Genomic DNA, 16,436 nt, shown 5'->3' with positions numbered 1-16,436 from the left:
GCGCCCCCCTGAGGAGTCCCGCCCTACATACCATGCTGGCAAACAGCTCCCCATCATCGTCGCAGGCCACCCCTCCGGGGCTGTAGAGCTGAAACCAGCCGTCTTTGCCGGCCCGCACGCTCAGCAGGCACGAGTGCACCTGCGGCAGAGGAGGAACACGGTGGTCAGCCCCTGGGGGGCTCTACATGCAAACATTAAAGGCTCCAACAAGTCCAGCAGTTAAGAAACCTGGTTAACTTCTAGTCCAGTGACTCTCACCTCCTACTAAATACCACGGAAGGCCTTTTGGGAAAAAATTGTGGCATCCATCAACTGGGCACCTCCAGCCACTCACCATCAGCTCTGCGGGACAAAGGGCCAGGCCTGGCTTGGTCAGTTGCCCTGGATCAAAGCAAATCTGCAGCCAACTCAGGGCGGGGGGAGAGGTTCAAAGCAATTGCCCAGGCTCAGTCCCCTTTTCTCTTGTGCCTTTCTCGGGGGGCAGTGGGGAGCTCTTCTTTCTCCCTTCTCTCTCCGCACCTCTAACTCCTCTCTCCTGCTCTCTGCCCTCAGCTCCCTCTGAACTTGTCTGCTCACTCTCATGGCATCCGCCTCCTCTCTGTCTCTGTGCCTCTCCCTGGAGGCTCTCTGTCCAGGCAGGGCCAGTTTCGTGCACAAGCACAGCTCTCTCGGTGGGTCTCAACCACCCTCCCAGAGTTCTGTGTGTCAGTGTGTGGGTGGGCATGTGTGTGTGCGTGTGCAAACGTGTGCGTAAGGAATTCCACATCCACCCTGGCCCCTCCTATAACTGCAGAGAGAGAGAGAGAAAGAGAAAACCGGAGGAAGACAAAGACCTTTACTTCTTCCCCTCCTCCCTGTCCTCAGAAGAGCGCTGAGATGTGCCTGATCGTTTCCTTCAGGAGTGAAGGACAATTTGCTGCCAAAAGCCACTTACTCACAGATATTCAATTGATCACAACCCACACATAAGTAAACAGAAAACAGAGGCGGTGGGGCTTTGATTTTTCCCTCTGAGTTGGAAGGATATCAAACGCTAATTTGTCTACTTCAAAGAAATGAGGAACCAAGAGTATGAAACTCTATTCAGCAAATATATCAAACAATTTATAGCTCTGGCTTCTTCAGGAGGGAGGAGGTGGGAGGCAAGAGCGAGGAAGAGAAACAGAATCAAAGGAGAAGCAGCAGGAGCCTGGCGAGGGGCCTGCTGGGGGCAGGGCCTCCTCCCCCGAGGCCCCAGGACCGGCCCCTTGCTCACCAGTCCCCGGGGCCGTGGTCGGTACCAGGCTTGGGAAGCTCCGTCCCAGCACTTGGCTCACCTCTCTGCTCTGGGAAGCAGCTGGGACCACTTTTATTTGTCAGTTTCAAAGTTTGTGTTTGAAATAGAGGCTCACTTTCCAGGGGAATTCTGAGAATCTGTCTTCACACGCAGTGAAGGATGGTGTAGACCAGCACCGTGATTCAACCACTTAAGAGCTCCCTATCTGCCACTTTTGCCTCTTCCCACTGTACCTGAGGACCATTTTTGGAATCAGGGTTGAGAATCAAGGTGTTTTAAAACTTGATCCTTCTAGAACTGGTTTACAGTGGGGCCTGAAGAAGAGTATACTCTGGGTCCACTGAGGGGAAGAAACCATTTCCTCCTCTGTCGATCCTTGACCGCCTGCTCTGCTGGGGGTACACGTGTCCTGTCTGTCCCCACCTGGGAGCCAGGGCCCCTCACACCCCCGGCTCCATGCCCACGGAGAAGGGGGGTGTGAGCTCCTCCTCGTCCTGCTCATTTTTGCAGCCCTGTCGGGCCCAGTGCGTCTGCTGCAGAGCTGGCCACTGAACACACTCTGGAGCCACACTCCCTGGGCTTGAATCCTGCCTTGGCCAGGTACCAGCTGTGTGGACCATGGGGACGTCCCTCAGCTTCAGGGTTCCCAACGCTAAAAGGAAGGTGCTTCTGATGTAGGACAGGGTGATGAGAGAACATACTCGTGCTGGTGGGATGGATTCGAGGAGAAAATGCACGTGCCTGATGCAGGGTGAAGCACCTAATCCAGGCCAGCTATTGCTACGCTGATACAGCGGATGGAGGAACCCAGGCCACGCTGAGTCCTGGCTCACACAGCCTCCGGGGGTGGGGGGTGGGGGGAAGCTGAGCTCTCCCTGAAGCCCAGATACTGGAGGGACGGAGCAGCCCCTCAGGGAGGCTCTCAGCCACCATGTTCGGGAATGAAACTCGGCTCAGATCCCAGCTCAGATGTCTCCCCTGGTTTGCTGATTCTCAGAACGGCAGGTGTAAGGAGGATCTGGCGCTATGTTGGAACTGGCTGGGAAGCCCAGTGCCAGCCTGCCCCTAAAGCAGGGCCCATGCTCCAAGAAGAAACTGCCAGCTGGTGAGAAACCACCTCTGGTTAGCCTGGGCTTCCAGTAAAGGACAGACATCTCAGGCCAGGCTTACTCCCGCCACATCATGAGGGGGTGGCTGTGTTTGTGCACAAGGCACAGAGCCTTCGTCAACTGTTATGAATGCCCGTGGTAGACGAGGAGGCCCTGCCAGGTGCCTTCGAGGGGGGAGGGAGCCCTCACCTCTTGTCGTGGGTCTTCGGCGAACCTCTGAATCACGTACTTCAGTTCCCTGAAACATATGGGGTGGGGGCAGAGTCATTCCCTGGGCCCTGGTTTGCGAGGACCGTGCTGCAGAACTTCTAGGAGGGGCCACGGTTGCCTCCCGGGATGCATGTGAGTGAGCATGAACGGGCTGGACGGAGGGCCGGCCGCTGGGGGACGGCCTCGGGAGGGAGGACGTTCACACCGCAAGGAGGTAGTGAGGGCGTTGCCCAAATACTCACTTGGTGAACTTCTCGTGGGCGAGAGCTCTGTAACAAAAACAGAGGGAAGACTGCAGTTAGTGGGGTGCTTTTGAAGCCACAATGATCCAGAGATCTTCCTCTGGGAACGGTGAGGCTTTGTCTGATCCGAAGAGTGAGAAGGAAGCTGAGAATGAAACATGGACATCTCGTCCCTACTTGGAACTGTACAACAATGGCCTCCTTTGAGGGGGCAGAGCTAGTAGGAAGGGGAACAGAGGGAGCCCCCCCAGCCCCCAGGGCCTGCACCTGCAACAGCGCCCATGACCCAGGCTCCTCTACGACTGCGGCCGTGCTAATTACGGCCCTGAAGCAGTGGGGCGTCTGGGGACCGTTCTCCAGGTGAATTGCATCATGGGCCAACTGTCACGTGTGTCCCCGGGGCCATGGGGACAGCGGCTGCGGCCCATGACGCCACCGCTCTTTGGAGACGGCGTGGCTCTCAGGAGTCAGATTTCTCCGGTCTCGAGTCCTGGGGGCCCCAGGGACCAGCCGGGCCAGCAAATGGGGCAATTACCGGGTGTAATGTCCCCCCTTGGAGAGCCGCATCTCATAAACACAGGCTCGCTAATGGGCTCCTGAGAGAGCCCCGAGCCGCCTCCCGAGGCCTGGCTTCTCCACATCTGTCAAAACAGAGGCCTGGCGGCATTTTAGGGCCTGGTTATTCAGACAAAGCCTTCTCCTCAGGCCATTAACCACCAGACAGTTTTCTCCCTATTTTCCTCGGATCAATTCAATATTGAGAGGAGGGCTGGCAAGAGATGGGGGGGCCCATCTCTGACCCAAGTCGCTGTGGAACACCAGCGAATAATCATAATGGGCGTGACGAGAGAGCATTCAGCATATCACGGGATGGCACAGCAAACGACTCCACGTGCCCGCTCTTGTGTCTTTCACCGTGGCCACCGGAGAGCACAGGCACGTAGTCCTGGTCTCCTCTGAAGCATATCAAAGTCGCTAACTTCGTGGCATGAAGGCCCAGTGGGGAGGGCTTTGTGTGCCTTCCTACTCAGTGCATCCTGTAATGCTGCAGTGAGGTAATCTCCCTGTCTTTCTGAGGGGGGTGGAGGTGTCCCCAGGGGTCCCACAGCTGAAGACCAACCTCTCCATCTCCCACTACTGTCCCTGCTGTTCCCGGGGTGATCTGTGGACCACTGAGGGCAGAGACGGGGAGGGGACTTACTCTTTGGGGAATGGAATGGGTTGAAGCAAGCTGGCCAGGGACGGTCTCCAGTCATCGTAGTCCGACCTAGAGAGAGAAGGAGTGACAGTCAGGCTTGGACTGGATCAGGAGAGGTTTACCGTGTGCTGTCACGGATGGCCCGAGATAGGGAGAGCGTCTGGCAGAGACTCCCATGGCACCTCCTGCTTCCAGGGAGCTGGGAAGACAAGCAGCTGGTATCTACGGGCCTGACAGGACCTGTCCAGAGATTTCCTTACGGCAGCCGAAGGGGCCAGCCCTCCGGCTCCCTGGGGTTTCATCCCACCTCACCCCTGTACCCAGGTTGCCAGATCGTTGCTCCTTCCAGCTTTGGAATTATCAGATCGAAACCCTAACCCTAGCACCTTACAGCGTGCCTGTGTTTAGAGACACACATGCGATGAAGGTAAAACAAGACCATCAGGGTGGGCCCTAACCCAGTGTGCTTAGCATCCTAACGTGGAGAGGAGACAAGGACACACACACACACACACACACACACAGGGAAGCAGACCCTGTGAGGTCACGGGAAGAAGGCCCAGGAAAGAAGCCTCAGAGGAAACCGCCCCTGCCCACTGCCCACTCCATGATTTCAGACTTCTGGCCTCCAGAACTGCCAGAAAACAAATTTCTGTTGCCGAAGCCACCTGGCTGTGCAGCCACCCAAGCTGACCAGCAAAGGAGGCTTATGTTGGGAATCCAAAGGCATTCTCATTTTTGACCAGAACTGAGGAGCAAATTTATAGGCTGATTCATAAAAAATAAAAATCACATGCTATTTATTTGCAGTTTGGGTCAACCCTCCTGATTTATCAGGTACTTCTACTGCTATGTCCAGATAACAACTTTTTTTTTTAATAATCCTAATTTTTTTTAAAATTTTTATTTATGATAGTCACAGAGAGAGAGAGAGAGAGAGAGAGAGAGAGAGGCAGAGACACAGGCAGAGGGAGAAGCAGGCTCCATACACCGGGAGCCTGACGTGGGATTCGATCCCGGGTCTCCAGGATCGTGCCCTGGGCCAAAGGCAGGCGCTAAACCGCTGCGCCACTCAGGGATCCCCAGATAACAACTCTTTAACAGTCACAGCTAATGACAGTAATAACAACGGTGACAGTAACAGTAACGGGAAAAAAACCCAGCAGCTGCAACTGTGCCAGCACACTATACATGCGTGGCATCGCACCAAGACCTTTACCTCTGTTTGTTTAGTCTTCACAGGGAAGTAAATGAGATGGGCCTTATTCAACAGATGGGGAAACTGAGGCCCAGAGAGGTTAACTGTGCGAGCTAACACAGCTGTGGTGGATGAGAGATCAAATCCAGGCTTGGCAGTTGCCACCTCTGACAGACGGCAGCTGAGGCCTCAGGTGGAACCAGGCACGGAAGGGTCCTGCCCCTACCCTGGCCCAGGGCAGGTTGCTCGAGAACAGAGATGTTAGCATGAACAACAGTGACAGCTGCGATGTGCCGAGCACTCACTGCGTGTTGGGGCCTGCTGAGACCACGGGATCAGCCTGTGTTCCAGACAGGGAGCAGTTAAGTAACGAGCAAAGTGGCTACAGAGAGAGGTCCCAGGAAGCGAAGCAACAGCTCCTGGAGGCCGCTGTGGAGTCAGCAGGGCCCCCACCCTGCCCCCCAACACATTTGTACCAACTGCCCCCCAGGAGGAGCAGGAGGTCAGGAGCAGGAACATGCAGGGCATGGGATGGATGGGCCTTTACTAGACACTAGAGCAGCCACACGTGCCCCGGGTAATACTCACAGACACCCTGCAAGGTGCCAGTTACGACAACCCATTTTGCAGAAGAAAAACAAGGCCCATAGATGCTTCATATTTGTACAAGTCACCAACTGGTACCTTGGATTTGACCTCAAATGCCTCTGTTGGAAAGCAAATCCAGAGGTAGCCAGTGCTGACTGTCCTAAGCCAACCAGGCACCTCTGAGGTCCCAGCACTTTAACCCACATACTAGGAGTGAGGCCACTGGAGCGGCCCTGTCCCCACCCCCGCTGCAGACTGCCCGGGTGCCCAGGTGCACACACACCATGCTTGAAGCAGCCCCAGGAGGGGCCACATCTTATCTCTGCACCTGCCAGGTTGGGCACCAGGCCAGGCAGATGGCTGGTGCCCAGAAGAGGCCTGTTGAGCTGCGGACCCAGCACACACTAGGGAGCTGCAACCAGGGTCTTGGGTTCACCTGCACGTGGAAGAGGATGTTGATAAGTGGAACAGCATGTGTCCTCAGTAGCTGCAAGCTCTAGCATGCAGTCTGACCTGGATCCTGTCTTGGTTGGGGTAGGAAGCTGGATTCTGGGAGGAGGACGTATTTGAAGCACTCATCCAATGGCCTGTGTTGAGGGGGAAGCTACAGTCAGATCCCTACTGTATCTGGCACTGCCCACAGGAGGGCCCTGACACTGCCTGGATTGGCCTGGGCTGAGGAAAGGACCCAGACCTGAATCGTGGGCCTATGGCCCTGGGGCTCCTTTGCATTTAGAATCCAGTGTTTCTTAAGCTTCTTACCACTATCTGGTGGTGCTCCTCTGCCTCCTGCCCCGAGGAGATTTCTGGACATTTGTCTCTGACTGTTCTCCCAATATGCTGTGTATCTGTTTATGTGCTGTATGTCTGTCTGTCTACATTATAGGCACCTTGAGCATCCCGAAAGCCTGCGATGAGCCTTAGGTGTCAACCACCAAACACTCAGTCTTCACATTAATGGGGCCAGGCTGGCTCCAGAACTCCCCAGACCTCCCAACAAGGTCAGGACAGCTGCTGAAGGTCACAGAGCTAATAGGAGGGGAAGCTGGACTCTGAGCACGGGGCCTGATCTCTAGCCTCACATGGCACTTCTTGGATGGTTTAGAAGCCAGATGGCTGAGAACCTCCTTTCTCCTGCTGTGGTGGGAGTGGGTAACACCAGGGACAAGCAGGGCAGGTGAGGGGGTGGACACAGGAAATGGGGACAGGGTGGTTCCCAGGGCTTGGGACAGCTGCTTTGCCCTGGCAGACATACAATGGACACGCAGCAGAACTGGAAGCCGACTTGACAGCTGCTGCCATCTAAGCTGCCCCGTGGACAAGACACTTCCTCCCAGCACACGCTTTCCTCCTGCTTCCCAGGACTTTTCTGCACGATGTGGGGAGAATGCTGCTCTATCCACATGATAGAAGCTGATGCACCAGCCAGAGGGCAGGTGCACCATGTGAGCCTTGAGAAGCCAGGAGTCCCCAGCACACTGGCCTGGAACAGGCAGGCCTTGCCCTGACAGCTGCATGTACAGCAGCACCCAACCTGAATGCCAGCCCCCCTTGGGCCACAAGCCAGACAACACAGTGTGGTGGCTCCCTGCGCTGGGGGCATCTGGTTCTGGCAATGCTCCCAGGACTTGGTTCAGTTCCACCAGCATAGCCACCCTCCTCTCCAGGTCTGTGTGTTTGGAAGCTGTTTCAGCCAGTCCTCGTCTGACAGGGTGTCCGAACTCCTAAACAATTCCTGTCCCTGCAGCAAACCACTGGTGTTCACTGGGAAGCTGTGGCATCTGGCTGGGGCAGGTCTTTACCGAGCAGCACTGTCCCGGGTGATGCGTGACACTTTCTGTGTCCACCACCCAGTGCCTGCCTCTACGTTCTGGTTATGCTGCCCAGTTTTTAGGACAACCCAAAATCTGTCTGCATTTTCCCTGGAGGCCCCTGAGGGATGAAGCATCTTTTGGCTCACTTCCAGCCCAATAAGACCTCTTGCAAAATGCATTTGTTTGCAAAAGATCAAGTAGTCAGATTTGAGCTGGTCAGAAGCCCATGCCCTTGCCTGTGGCCTCCCGTGTATCAGCAGCTTCCCACACTCCATCCCACTAGGCAGGGCAATGTCGTCGCTACTCAGGTTCAGGGGAACTAGGAAGGAGGTCAGTTGGGTCTCCTGGCACTTAGCACAGAGCTTAGCCCAGTGGACATGTACGGCTAGCGTCTGATAGAGGAATGCTGGAATAAATGTGTGAACTGCACACAGCTTGCAGGTTCAGAGGAGGACTCCAAACTCCTAGAGACCCAAACCTGCTCGGTCTTGCTTCTGAGTCCACATTCTTTCCATCGTACCACCCAGCCTGGGCCTCACAGGCCTGTGCTGGGAAGAGTTTTCCTTTTTAAGGGTCTCCAGGGAACTTCTTGGGGCTTATGTTACTTTTCGAAGGTGTCAGAGTCTAATGATGCACAGGTCTTCTTGTGGGCACGAAACTAATCAGGGGCTATGTGCTGGGCTGGGCTGCCCACGCTCTGGGGAGCGGCAGGGCCTGCCCTGGTAGATGGGCCAGGCCCAGGCTTTAAGTGTGGCTTCTTTGGTCCCCACAACGCTGTTAAGATCCCCTCCCCCAATTCCATATTAAATTCTCTGTTTTTTCCTTTTTACACACATCTCTCAGCAGGGAGTATTCCTGTTGGTAACAGCCACACACTTTCACCAAGAACCAGCACCGGGCCAGCAGTGGAAAGGCCCTCTGTCATGACACCCATTGTACAGACAAGAAAACCGAATCTCAGGAGCCAAGAAGGCTGCCCCAGTTACACAGCCGGTGAAGTGAGATGGCCACAAGTCCTCAATACTCAGACAGCACACGTGTCGTGCAATCTGAACGTGCACTGAATGCCATATTCGGGCTTTTTTCCTCTCAAAGTGCTGCTGTTAAATCAAGGATGCATCTCACTCCCAACAGTATCTCAAAATAGAGGAAACACCGTTATAACCAGAAACTGTAGTAACTCCCACTTGCCCAGTATCTGTGCCTGCGAGCCGTCTACACTGCGCTGGCGCCCAGGGAATGTCCATCTCATGCTCGTGCCCAGAGGCAGCTGTGGCTCAGAGAGGACCAGTAACTCACCCCGGGCCACAAGCCACTCCTGGCACCCATGGCTCCGGATGCAGCATCTGGCTCTGAATCTGTGCTTTTTCCTCCATCCACTGGAGCTGCTGAGGTTTGTGAGTCCGATGTGTCTGAGGGCCTCATGTTGGCCAGCGACACAAGCAAGCAGCAGGGTTAGGGAAGGGGGCGGCTAGGAGAATTTATCAGGTCCCAATTGTGTTCTCAGCCTCCCCTCCACCAAGTGAAAAAGGCTTCTAACACGTTGTGGAGACCTGCGGGCAGGGGTGAGGTGCTACTCGGGGCAGCAGTCAGGAATCCACCTGGCTCCTGCTGGCCAGCCCTAGACCGGGCACCTGACCTGCCACCCCTCCCCCCACCACACCCTGGCAGCTGGGCCACGCAGGCAATGGGAGCAGACCAGAAGAACAGAATCGCATTCGTGAGCGTGTTTACGAAGAAGGAAAAAAAATATGTGTCAACTGCATGATGAAGCACAAACCCTCAGTGTGTAATGAGAAATGTGAGTTGGGGCGCAAGCCGGCAGAAGGCCTGGGAGTTGCAGGTGTTTATGGAGAACAGCTGGAGGAAGGAAGGGGGCTGGGGCAAGGCACAGGCCATGGCTGCCCTGTCCCCTGGAGGGCCGATCGCTGCTCCTGGGAGAAAGTGGGGGCTGCCCCTTGCTTTAAAGAAAATGACTGTGTTCTCAAAAACGCCATCTGAGTGTGTGTGCCTAGCGGTGTGTGTGCATGCACCTGTGTATCCGTTTGTGCAAGTATATGTGTATGTATATACCACAGGCCTTCGTTTTCCAGCTCCCAGTCCAGGTCAGCAGCTCACCAGGCAACTGACAGGTGCCTCCACTCTGTAGCCCACCAGTGCACTCTTGGCAACACCACGTTCACCAGAGAGGCTGAGCACAGGCTGCATAGCCAAGCAACAACACAGGGACTCGGTGAAAGTCCGGCAATACCGACCAGCCCCGGGAGCCAGGCATACCCCTGGATCGAGGGGCCCTCGTGCCGGGTCACTAGACAGGCACCATGCATGGGTTAGATGTGACCACAGAGTCATGCCCATCATCCCTCTGAAAAGCCCCTACCCAGCACTGACTGCACCTGGAAATGCCAGGGTCTAGACTCAGTCCTGAGAGTAGGGCAGAGCTCCATTTGAAGCCTAGGACTTGTGGGAGTGACATGGGGAGGCATCTGCTGGGATCTCTAGACCAAGGAGGCCCCTTTGCCTGGGTCTCCATGAAACAGGTGCGTGTGAGCTCGAGACGGGTCTGGGTGGTACAAGTGTGAATGGCAGAACTGGAAAGCCCCCTGAGGGTCAAATATTAAGAGCCCTTTATTCTAGAGGCATAAACCGAGACCTGAGGATGGGTAGGGATGGGCCCGGAGCAGCTAGCTCAGAAGCAGCACCAACCGGAACAGACCTGAGCCTCGTCTCCTTCTCTGAGCTCTTCCCATCAGCCAGGCCTGCACACAGGCTGATCTGCACGCCATCCTCTATCCCTGCCCACTGGGCACGGCTGGGAGTCAGGGCCCTGGGACTTGACATGAAAGACACACCAAGCACCCAAAGCATGCATAGATCACACAACACAGAAACATGGTCCCATGCTGGCTCGCAGGCGTATCTGCAGGCATGCACACAGAGAAACACACACATACTCCAACTTATGTGCACAAATGTTTGACCCACACTGTGCACTCAAGCTGCTCATGCCCAGAAGCAGCACAAGCATCCAGACCCCCTCATACTTGTGCACTTACACATACAAGCACTCAAAACACACATCTAGAACCCTGCCAGAAAAATCCACATAAACCCCACATCCAACTCACACACACATACACACACTCAAGCAACCACATACATGTTATACGCCCACAAACTCAAAGCCACTTAAACATACACGCACTCACAAACTCAGAATGAGCCCCTCCGCCCACTGAAGCAAAATGTAAAGACATTCACACACTCGCAGACACACTTGGGTACCCCTGTGCTCATGGACATTCTGGCAGCGGTTGCAGACACTTACACACTCATTCTCAAACTCATGGACACACCTATATACGTTATGCTTATGCACACATCTGTACATGTGCCCGGATGCTCCAGCACACATGGACACGTGTAGCCCTCTGTATACCCCCCACACATACGCACACTCTCGTGCACAAGCATATGTTCATAGACCTATACACCCTAAATGTGTGCCTTCATGCCCTCCAGTATGCATCCTGTGCACCAGTTGCATTTATGCACACCTGAAGTGTGCACATTTATACCTGTGCCCACACACTCAGCAGGCTCTGCCCTGCCTGCCTTGAACTGGCAAACAGCTGCATGCAGCCTCACAGCCAAGTCCCCCTCTCCTGCCCTACCGGTGACAGGCATGCAGAGGGGACACTCACAGCAGCTTGAGGATTTCCACGTAGCAGCCGAGTGTGCGGTCGGCCTGGGGACCCAGCTCGATGCTCATGGTGCTACAGGCAGGGCTGACCATGAGGCAGTCGATGAGGTTGGGCTCGCTGTCGTTGCCCGCGCTGGCCGTCAGCGCCGGCTTGGCAGTGCTGGTATGCTCCACCTCCACGTGGATCTCGCTGGAGGCCACGACTACCGACTTGAGTCGCGCCTCGGACAGTGTGGCTTCCTGAGACACCAGGTCTGGGCTAGGGTGCAGAAGGCGCAGAGGTAAGGTGGGCTTCCGGTCGCAGGGCTGCTGGCAGCCGTTCCGGATCTCCTTCAGGCTGGGGGAATTGTCGCGGCTGGAGGGAGAGACGGAGAGGGTGTGTGAGCACGGGCCACCCGCCACGAGCTACAGCCCAGTGAACACAACGGGCTCTACCGAGCAGATCGCCTCCCTGAAGCCCCGTGGTGGTGCCGGGGGTGAGGAGGTCCTATCAGCGAGGACACTGTGGCTCGGTCTGGGAGAGCACTCTGCTCCTAGTGTGAAGATAGCGAGAGGTGGAGGTAGCATCCACATCTGAGTGTCTCACTAAAGCTCACGCTGAAGTCCGTTCCACACACAGCTGAGGAATGGACGAGTGAATGTCAACTTCTACATGATACCTGTAAGGCCCTGGTGGTCACCTCCACCACAAGGCCTTCCCTGGCCAGCTAAGGAGATCTCCTGAGTGCCTTTGCTTCTAGTTGCATCCTGGAACCTGGCTGCCCCTCTTTCCCCCTGGGCAGGGCCCAGACCTCACCTCTACATCCCTGGCCAGGTGAGAAAGCTCAGCATCCATCTCTACCTGGAAGCTCACTTCAAAGGGACCCTAACTCCCAGAATTCTAGCCTCCTACAGCCTGCAGGTCCCTCCTGTCCACAGAATCACCCTGGCTCTTTGCAGAACCTCCAGGGATGGTATCTCCAACCGCCTGGAGGAATGGTGTTTGTTAACAGGCGTTCACTGAGGAAAGGGCTCTGTGGCATCACTGATGTCACATCTGTGTGGGAAATGCTGGGCCAAGCACAATGAAATTAGGCCTCTATACAGCAGGACTTGTCAGAACCTTGAGGCTTGTTAAAGCACCCCTCCCGCCCCCCGGCCATTCAGTGGGAGGCTCATTAAAATGAAGGCAATTCCAGCAATGGGCTTTCTTTGTTGGTGCTCCTGGGCAGCACAACACTAAATGCTATCACAGACCACACAGATATTCTCAGACCTCTCTGAACAGCCGGTATTACCATCTCCACGTTACAGGTGAGGAAAGACACTCTCAGAGGTCATATGACCTATCCTTGATCACATGGATTCTAAGCTGAGGTGGCTGGGATTTGAAACTAGGTCTCTGACTATAAAGCCTTGATTCCTCACCACCATGGTGGCTTCCAAGATACTGTATGATCCTGTGCAGATCCTCCTCCTCCTCCATGAAATCTTCCCTGATTTCTTCCATTTGCCACCTTTACACTTCTACCCCTGAACTAGAGCTTTCCACCCCTGGCTGGATACCGGTATCCCTGGTACTGAACATCCTGAAGCCCAGTGAAATCAGAATCTCTGGGCTGGGGTCCAGATACCAGTAACTTTCTGGGCTCTCATGTGTGGTCAAGGTTGAGTCCACAGTTCCAAGAGACTCTGAACATGACAGCATGATCATAAATAGCTGCTTGTCTAGGCTCTCCCTAAATGTGCCACACACAAGTGCCCTGTGCTCACAAAGAGATGTACGCATTCCTCGTACACAAGGACTGGCTGAGCACACATCTCGGATGCAATGTACCTGGAGGGCCTGAATTTCTCCAGCACGTGCTACACACCAGGCCTCAGCTGAGCCCACCAAGGATGTTTGATAAATACACTATAAACTCTGCTGGGGAAGAGCAAAACCCATCAACTAAAGTCCGAGAATTCAACGGCTGGTGGAAAATTGCGTGTGGTCCGGGGTGTGTGTGGGGGCAGTGTAACCATCTCCGCAGGCTCAGAGCTAATTTGCTACCCAAATACTCAACACTCCATTTCCCTTTGTTTGCCTCTGCCGGGATTTAGGAGTGGATTTTCAAGGCTGTTTGGCTCAGATCGGGTGATTTTCCAGCGAGCTATGCTAACCTGGGTCAAGTTGTCTGTTCTTTTGTGAGTACATCGTGTACCCACCGAGAGCACTGAGGACAGGCTCAGAGGACACAGGACTTTATCTTCCAGGGACTGACCACCAGAGTGGGATGAACCTGAGCCTGGGAAAGGTCTCGCAGTACTGCAGCCCTTCGGTGACTTCCTGGAGGAACTAAAAGGAAACTACTCTGGGCTCCAAGGGCGCTGGGTTGCTCTGAGCTAGGAGCTGGGACAGGCCTATGCAGGATGCAGCAGGACCCGCCTCGCGCTCCCGAGGCCTCCCCCTGGGCACCTGGTTGGAATCCACACAAGGTCACACTTTACCTTCTGGTCCATCCTCCGAGTAGCAGCAGCCAGTGGGGGAGTTTGGAAACTGACATCTCATCAAATCCTGTCTCTACTTAAAACCTATCAGCGACCCCAATGCTCTCAGAACGAACACTCCACAACTGAAACACAGGGCCAGCGCTGCCACTCAAAGCGTGGTCCCCAAGCAGCAGGCGCAGCAGCAGTGGTATTACAGGGAGGCTGCTAGACAAGCAGAGTCTCAGGCTTCCCCAGCAGACCTGCTGAATCTTGAATCTGCATTTTAATGTCACCCCCAGGAGCTGCTCAGCACAGGAAGCTGGAGGCCTGGCCTGGCCTGGCTGCTGTCCTCTCCAACTTCATCTTTGCTTCTCTTTCTCTCTCTGCTCTCTCTGTGACACTGTTCCCCTCCCTGCCTCCCCTACAGTGGCCTTTATCCAGGAGCAGATCACTTGTGGACTTTGCACAGAAATCGAATTCCTGGGCCTATCCAGGAAATCCTGTGTCCCATCTGCATTTTAAAGAAGGAGCCTGAGGATTCTGAGGCAGGTACATAAGGACCACGGATGGAAAAGGTGACTAATGCCAACCCCATCTGCACTGCTGGGCCTTGGCACGTGCTGTTTTCTCTGCCCGGATCACTTGTTCTGCCTCTCGCCTTGCCGACAGGCAGGAACTCTCAACTTAGAGAGGTTTTACCTCCCTGAAGGATCCCTTCCTCACCTCCCCCCAGAGCAGGAGTTCTCAACTCTGGCCACATACTCAGTTTGCCTGGGAAGCTTAAAATTAAAAAACAGCAACAACAACAAAAACAAAACAAAACTGGGGCTATCTCGTTTAAATTAGATTTATGGAGGATGGGGCCCAGGCACTCCTTTTTTTCTTTTTTTAGAATATGACCAGTGTTACGCTGATGTAAATAACTCACCAGGAAAAAAGAGCCTGACTGTAGTATTTGCCAGTGTCCTCGGTGAGAATACTACCATGACTGGACCCAAACTCTCAAGGTGCCATCACTGACCATGGAATTGGGAAGTGCTATGCTTCCGAATGCCTGTAGGGTTCTAGTACACCCTGGCTGGAACTTAAACTCATGGTCACATACTTCCATCTCAGGTGCAGAGCTTCGTGAACTTTTACACATCCCCTTGTGTAAAACGTAGCCACCAGGTCAGGATTCCTCCACCCTGGCACTATGGACATGGAGGGCCAGGTCAGTTTCTGCGGGGGGCTCCCATGCACACGGCAGCATGTTTAGCAGCAGTCCTGACTTCCGCCCGCTGGATGCCAGCAGCACCCCTCCTCCTGCCCAAGTTGTGGCAACCCAAAAGGCTTCCGGATACTGTCAGGTGCCCCTTGGAGGTCAAAATTGCTCCCAGTTGAGAACCCCTCACCTAGATCGAGGTGGAAAACATTTCTAGAAACCCAGAGGCTTCTCTCATGCCCTTCTACCTACCTCCCCATCCCAAAGGTGGCCATTCTCTGCCCTCTACCACCACATATTCCTTTTCTTATTCTGAAATTCCAGGAAGAAGAAACACACTGTATGTATCTTTTGGGTCTGGCTTCTGTTGCCCAATTCTGCATTTGGGAGATTTATTCACGGTTTGCTGATTGTTCTGGTTTATCCATTCTTGCTGTGCTATAGCATCCCTTTGTGTGAACGGACACCAACTACCCATCCATTCTACTGTTGCAGGACATTGGAGTTGAGGCAGATTTTCGTTAGGGGCTGTTACAAATAACGCTGTTAGAACATTCCTGCACGTGTCTTCTGATGAATACAGCAAAAGCTATGAGCAGCTGGGTCACAGGGTATGTGCGTGCTTAGCATATGTTCTGATTTTGTCAACCCTTCCCAGCTGACAGGCTGCCAGGGTTGAGACTCTCAGACACAGACCACGTTAATGATGCGTCTGGCTTCCACCCTCACAGCCCTGACCAACACATACTATAAAACTGCTTGCTTGCTCCCTCCCTCCTCCTCCATCTCCTGCTATGCTGTCCGTTCTGGGTGGGCAAGGGCTCCATCTAGCTGGTTCACCTTTGTGCCTTCCGCGCCTGGCACAAGAGCTGTCACCACATTAGGGCTGAGAGGATGAGATGGACAAGAGTCGGTTGCTGCCGCCCCGGTCCTCTATACGTGCAATAGTGTGTGCAGTTCCTAATTCTGGTCCTTTCCACCCCTGCCCCTCTCCTGGGATGGGTGTCGGGAGAGGGATTTCCTGTGTTCTGTTTCCTGCTCCTGAGTTAGGGAAGCCTGCTGCAGGGCACCTGGCAGGGCTTTGAGGACTTAGTGGGAGCATTCTGGGAGGTGCTATATCGTGCTACTGCTCCTGCCCCCTCCCATTCTCAGGCCAGGTGTCCACCAAGTGGGCCCTGGGAGGCCGAGATGTGTCACAGGCCTCTGGAAGAAAAGGAGTCTAAGAGTGTGTGACTCTCCAATGGTTTTCCTGCTTCCCAAGGTGGCCTGCGTTAGTAGTGCATGCAGGCCGGCTGCAGAGCTTCAGTGTAGGAGGCCAAAGACAATGACTGTATACAAGGGATGCTGGGATGGTTGTACCAGCCATGTGCCACCCTCTGACATTCTTTTCTTTCTTTTCTTTCCTTTTCTTTTTTTTTTCATTTATTTTTCTTTTAATATAAC

The 16,436-nt window shown here is 54.4% G+C and overlaps 1 protein-coding gene across 5 annotated transcripts in view; it reads right to left on the bottom strand.

Annotated features, from left to right (window-relative positions):
• The window catches only part of CMIP (c-Maf inducing protein), a 231,038-nt gene that overhangs the window by 12,707 nt on the left and 201,895 nt on the right, over positions 1 to 16,436 (bottom strand). For all 5 annotated transcript variants that reach the window (XM_077890964.1, XM_077890965.1, XM_077890966.1 and 2 more), the window contains 5 exons: positions 11,340 to 11,693; positions 4,039 to 4,104; positions 2,838 to 2,864; positions 2,575 to 2,623; positions 32 to 139 (listed from right to left, as the gene is read on the bottom strand). In XM_077890964.1, coding sequence (XP_077747090.1) covers positions 32 to 139; positions 2,575 to 2,623; positions 2,838 to 2,864; positions 4,039 to 4,104; positions 11,340 to 11,693 — 604 coding nt within the window. The remainder of the gene's footprint in view (positions 1 to 31; positions 140 to 2,574; positions 2,624 to 2,837; positions 2,865 to 4,038; positions 4,105 to 11,339; positions 11,694 to 16,436) is intronic.

This window comes from Canis aureus, chromosome 3 (genome assembly GCF_053574225.1).
Source record: "Canis aureus isolate CA01 chromosome 3, VMU_Caureus_v.1.0, whole genome shotgun sequence".
Lineage (NCBI taxonomy): Eukaryota > Metazoa > Chordata > Mammalia > Carnivora > Canidae > Canis > Canis aureus.
This window is presented reverse-complemented; position numbering and strand designations above follow the sequence as displayed.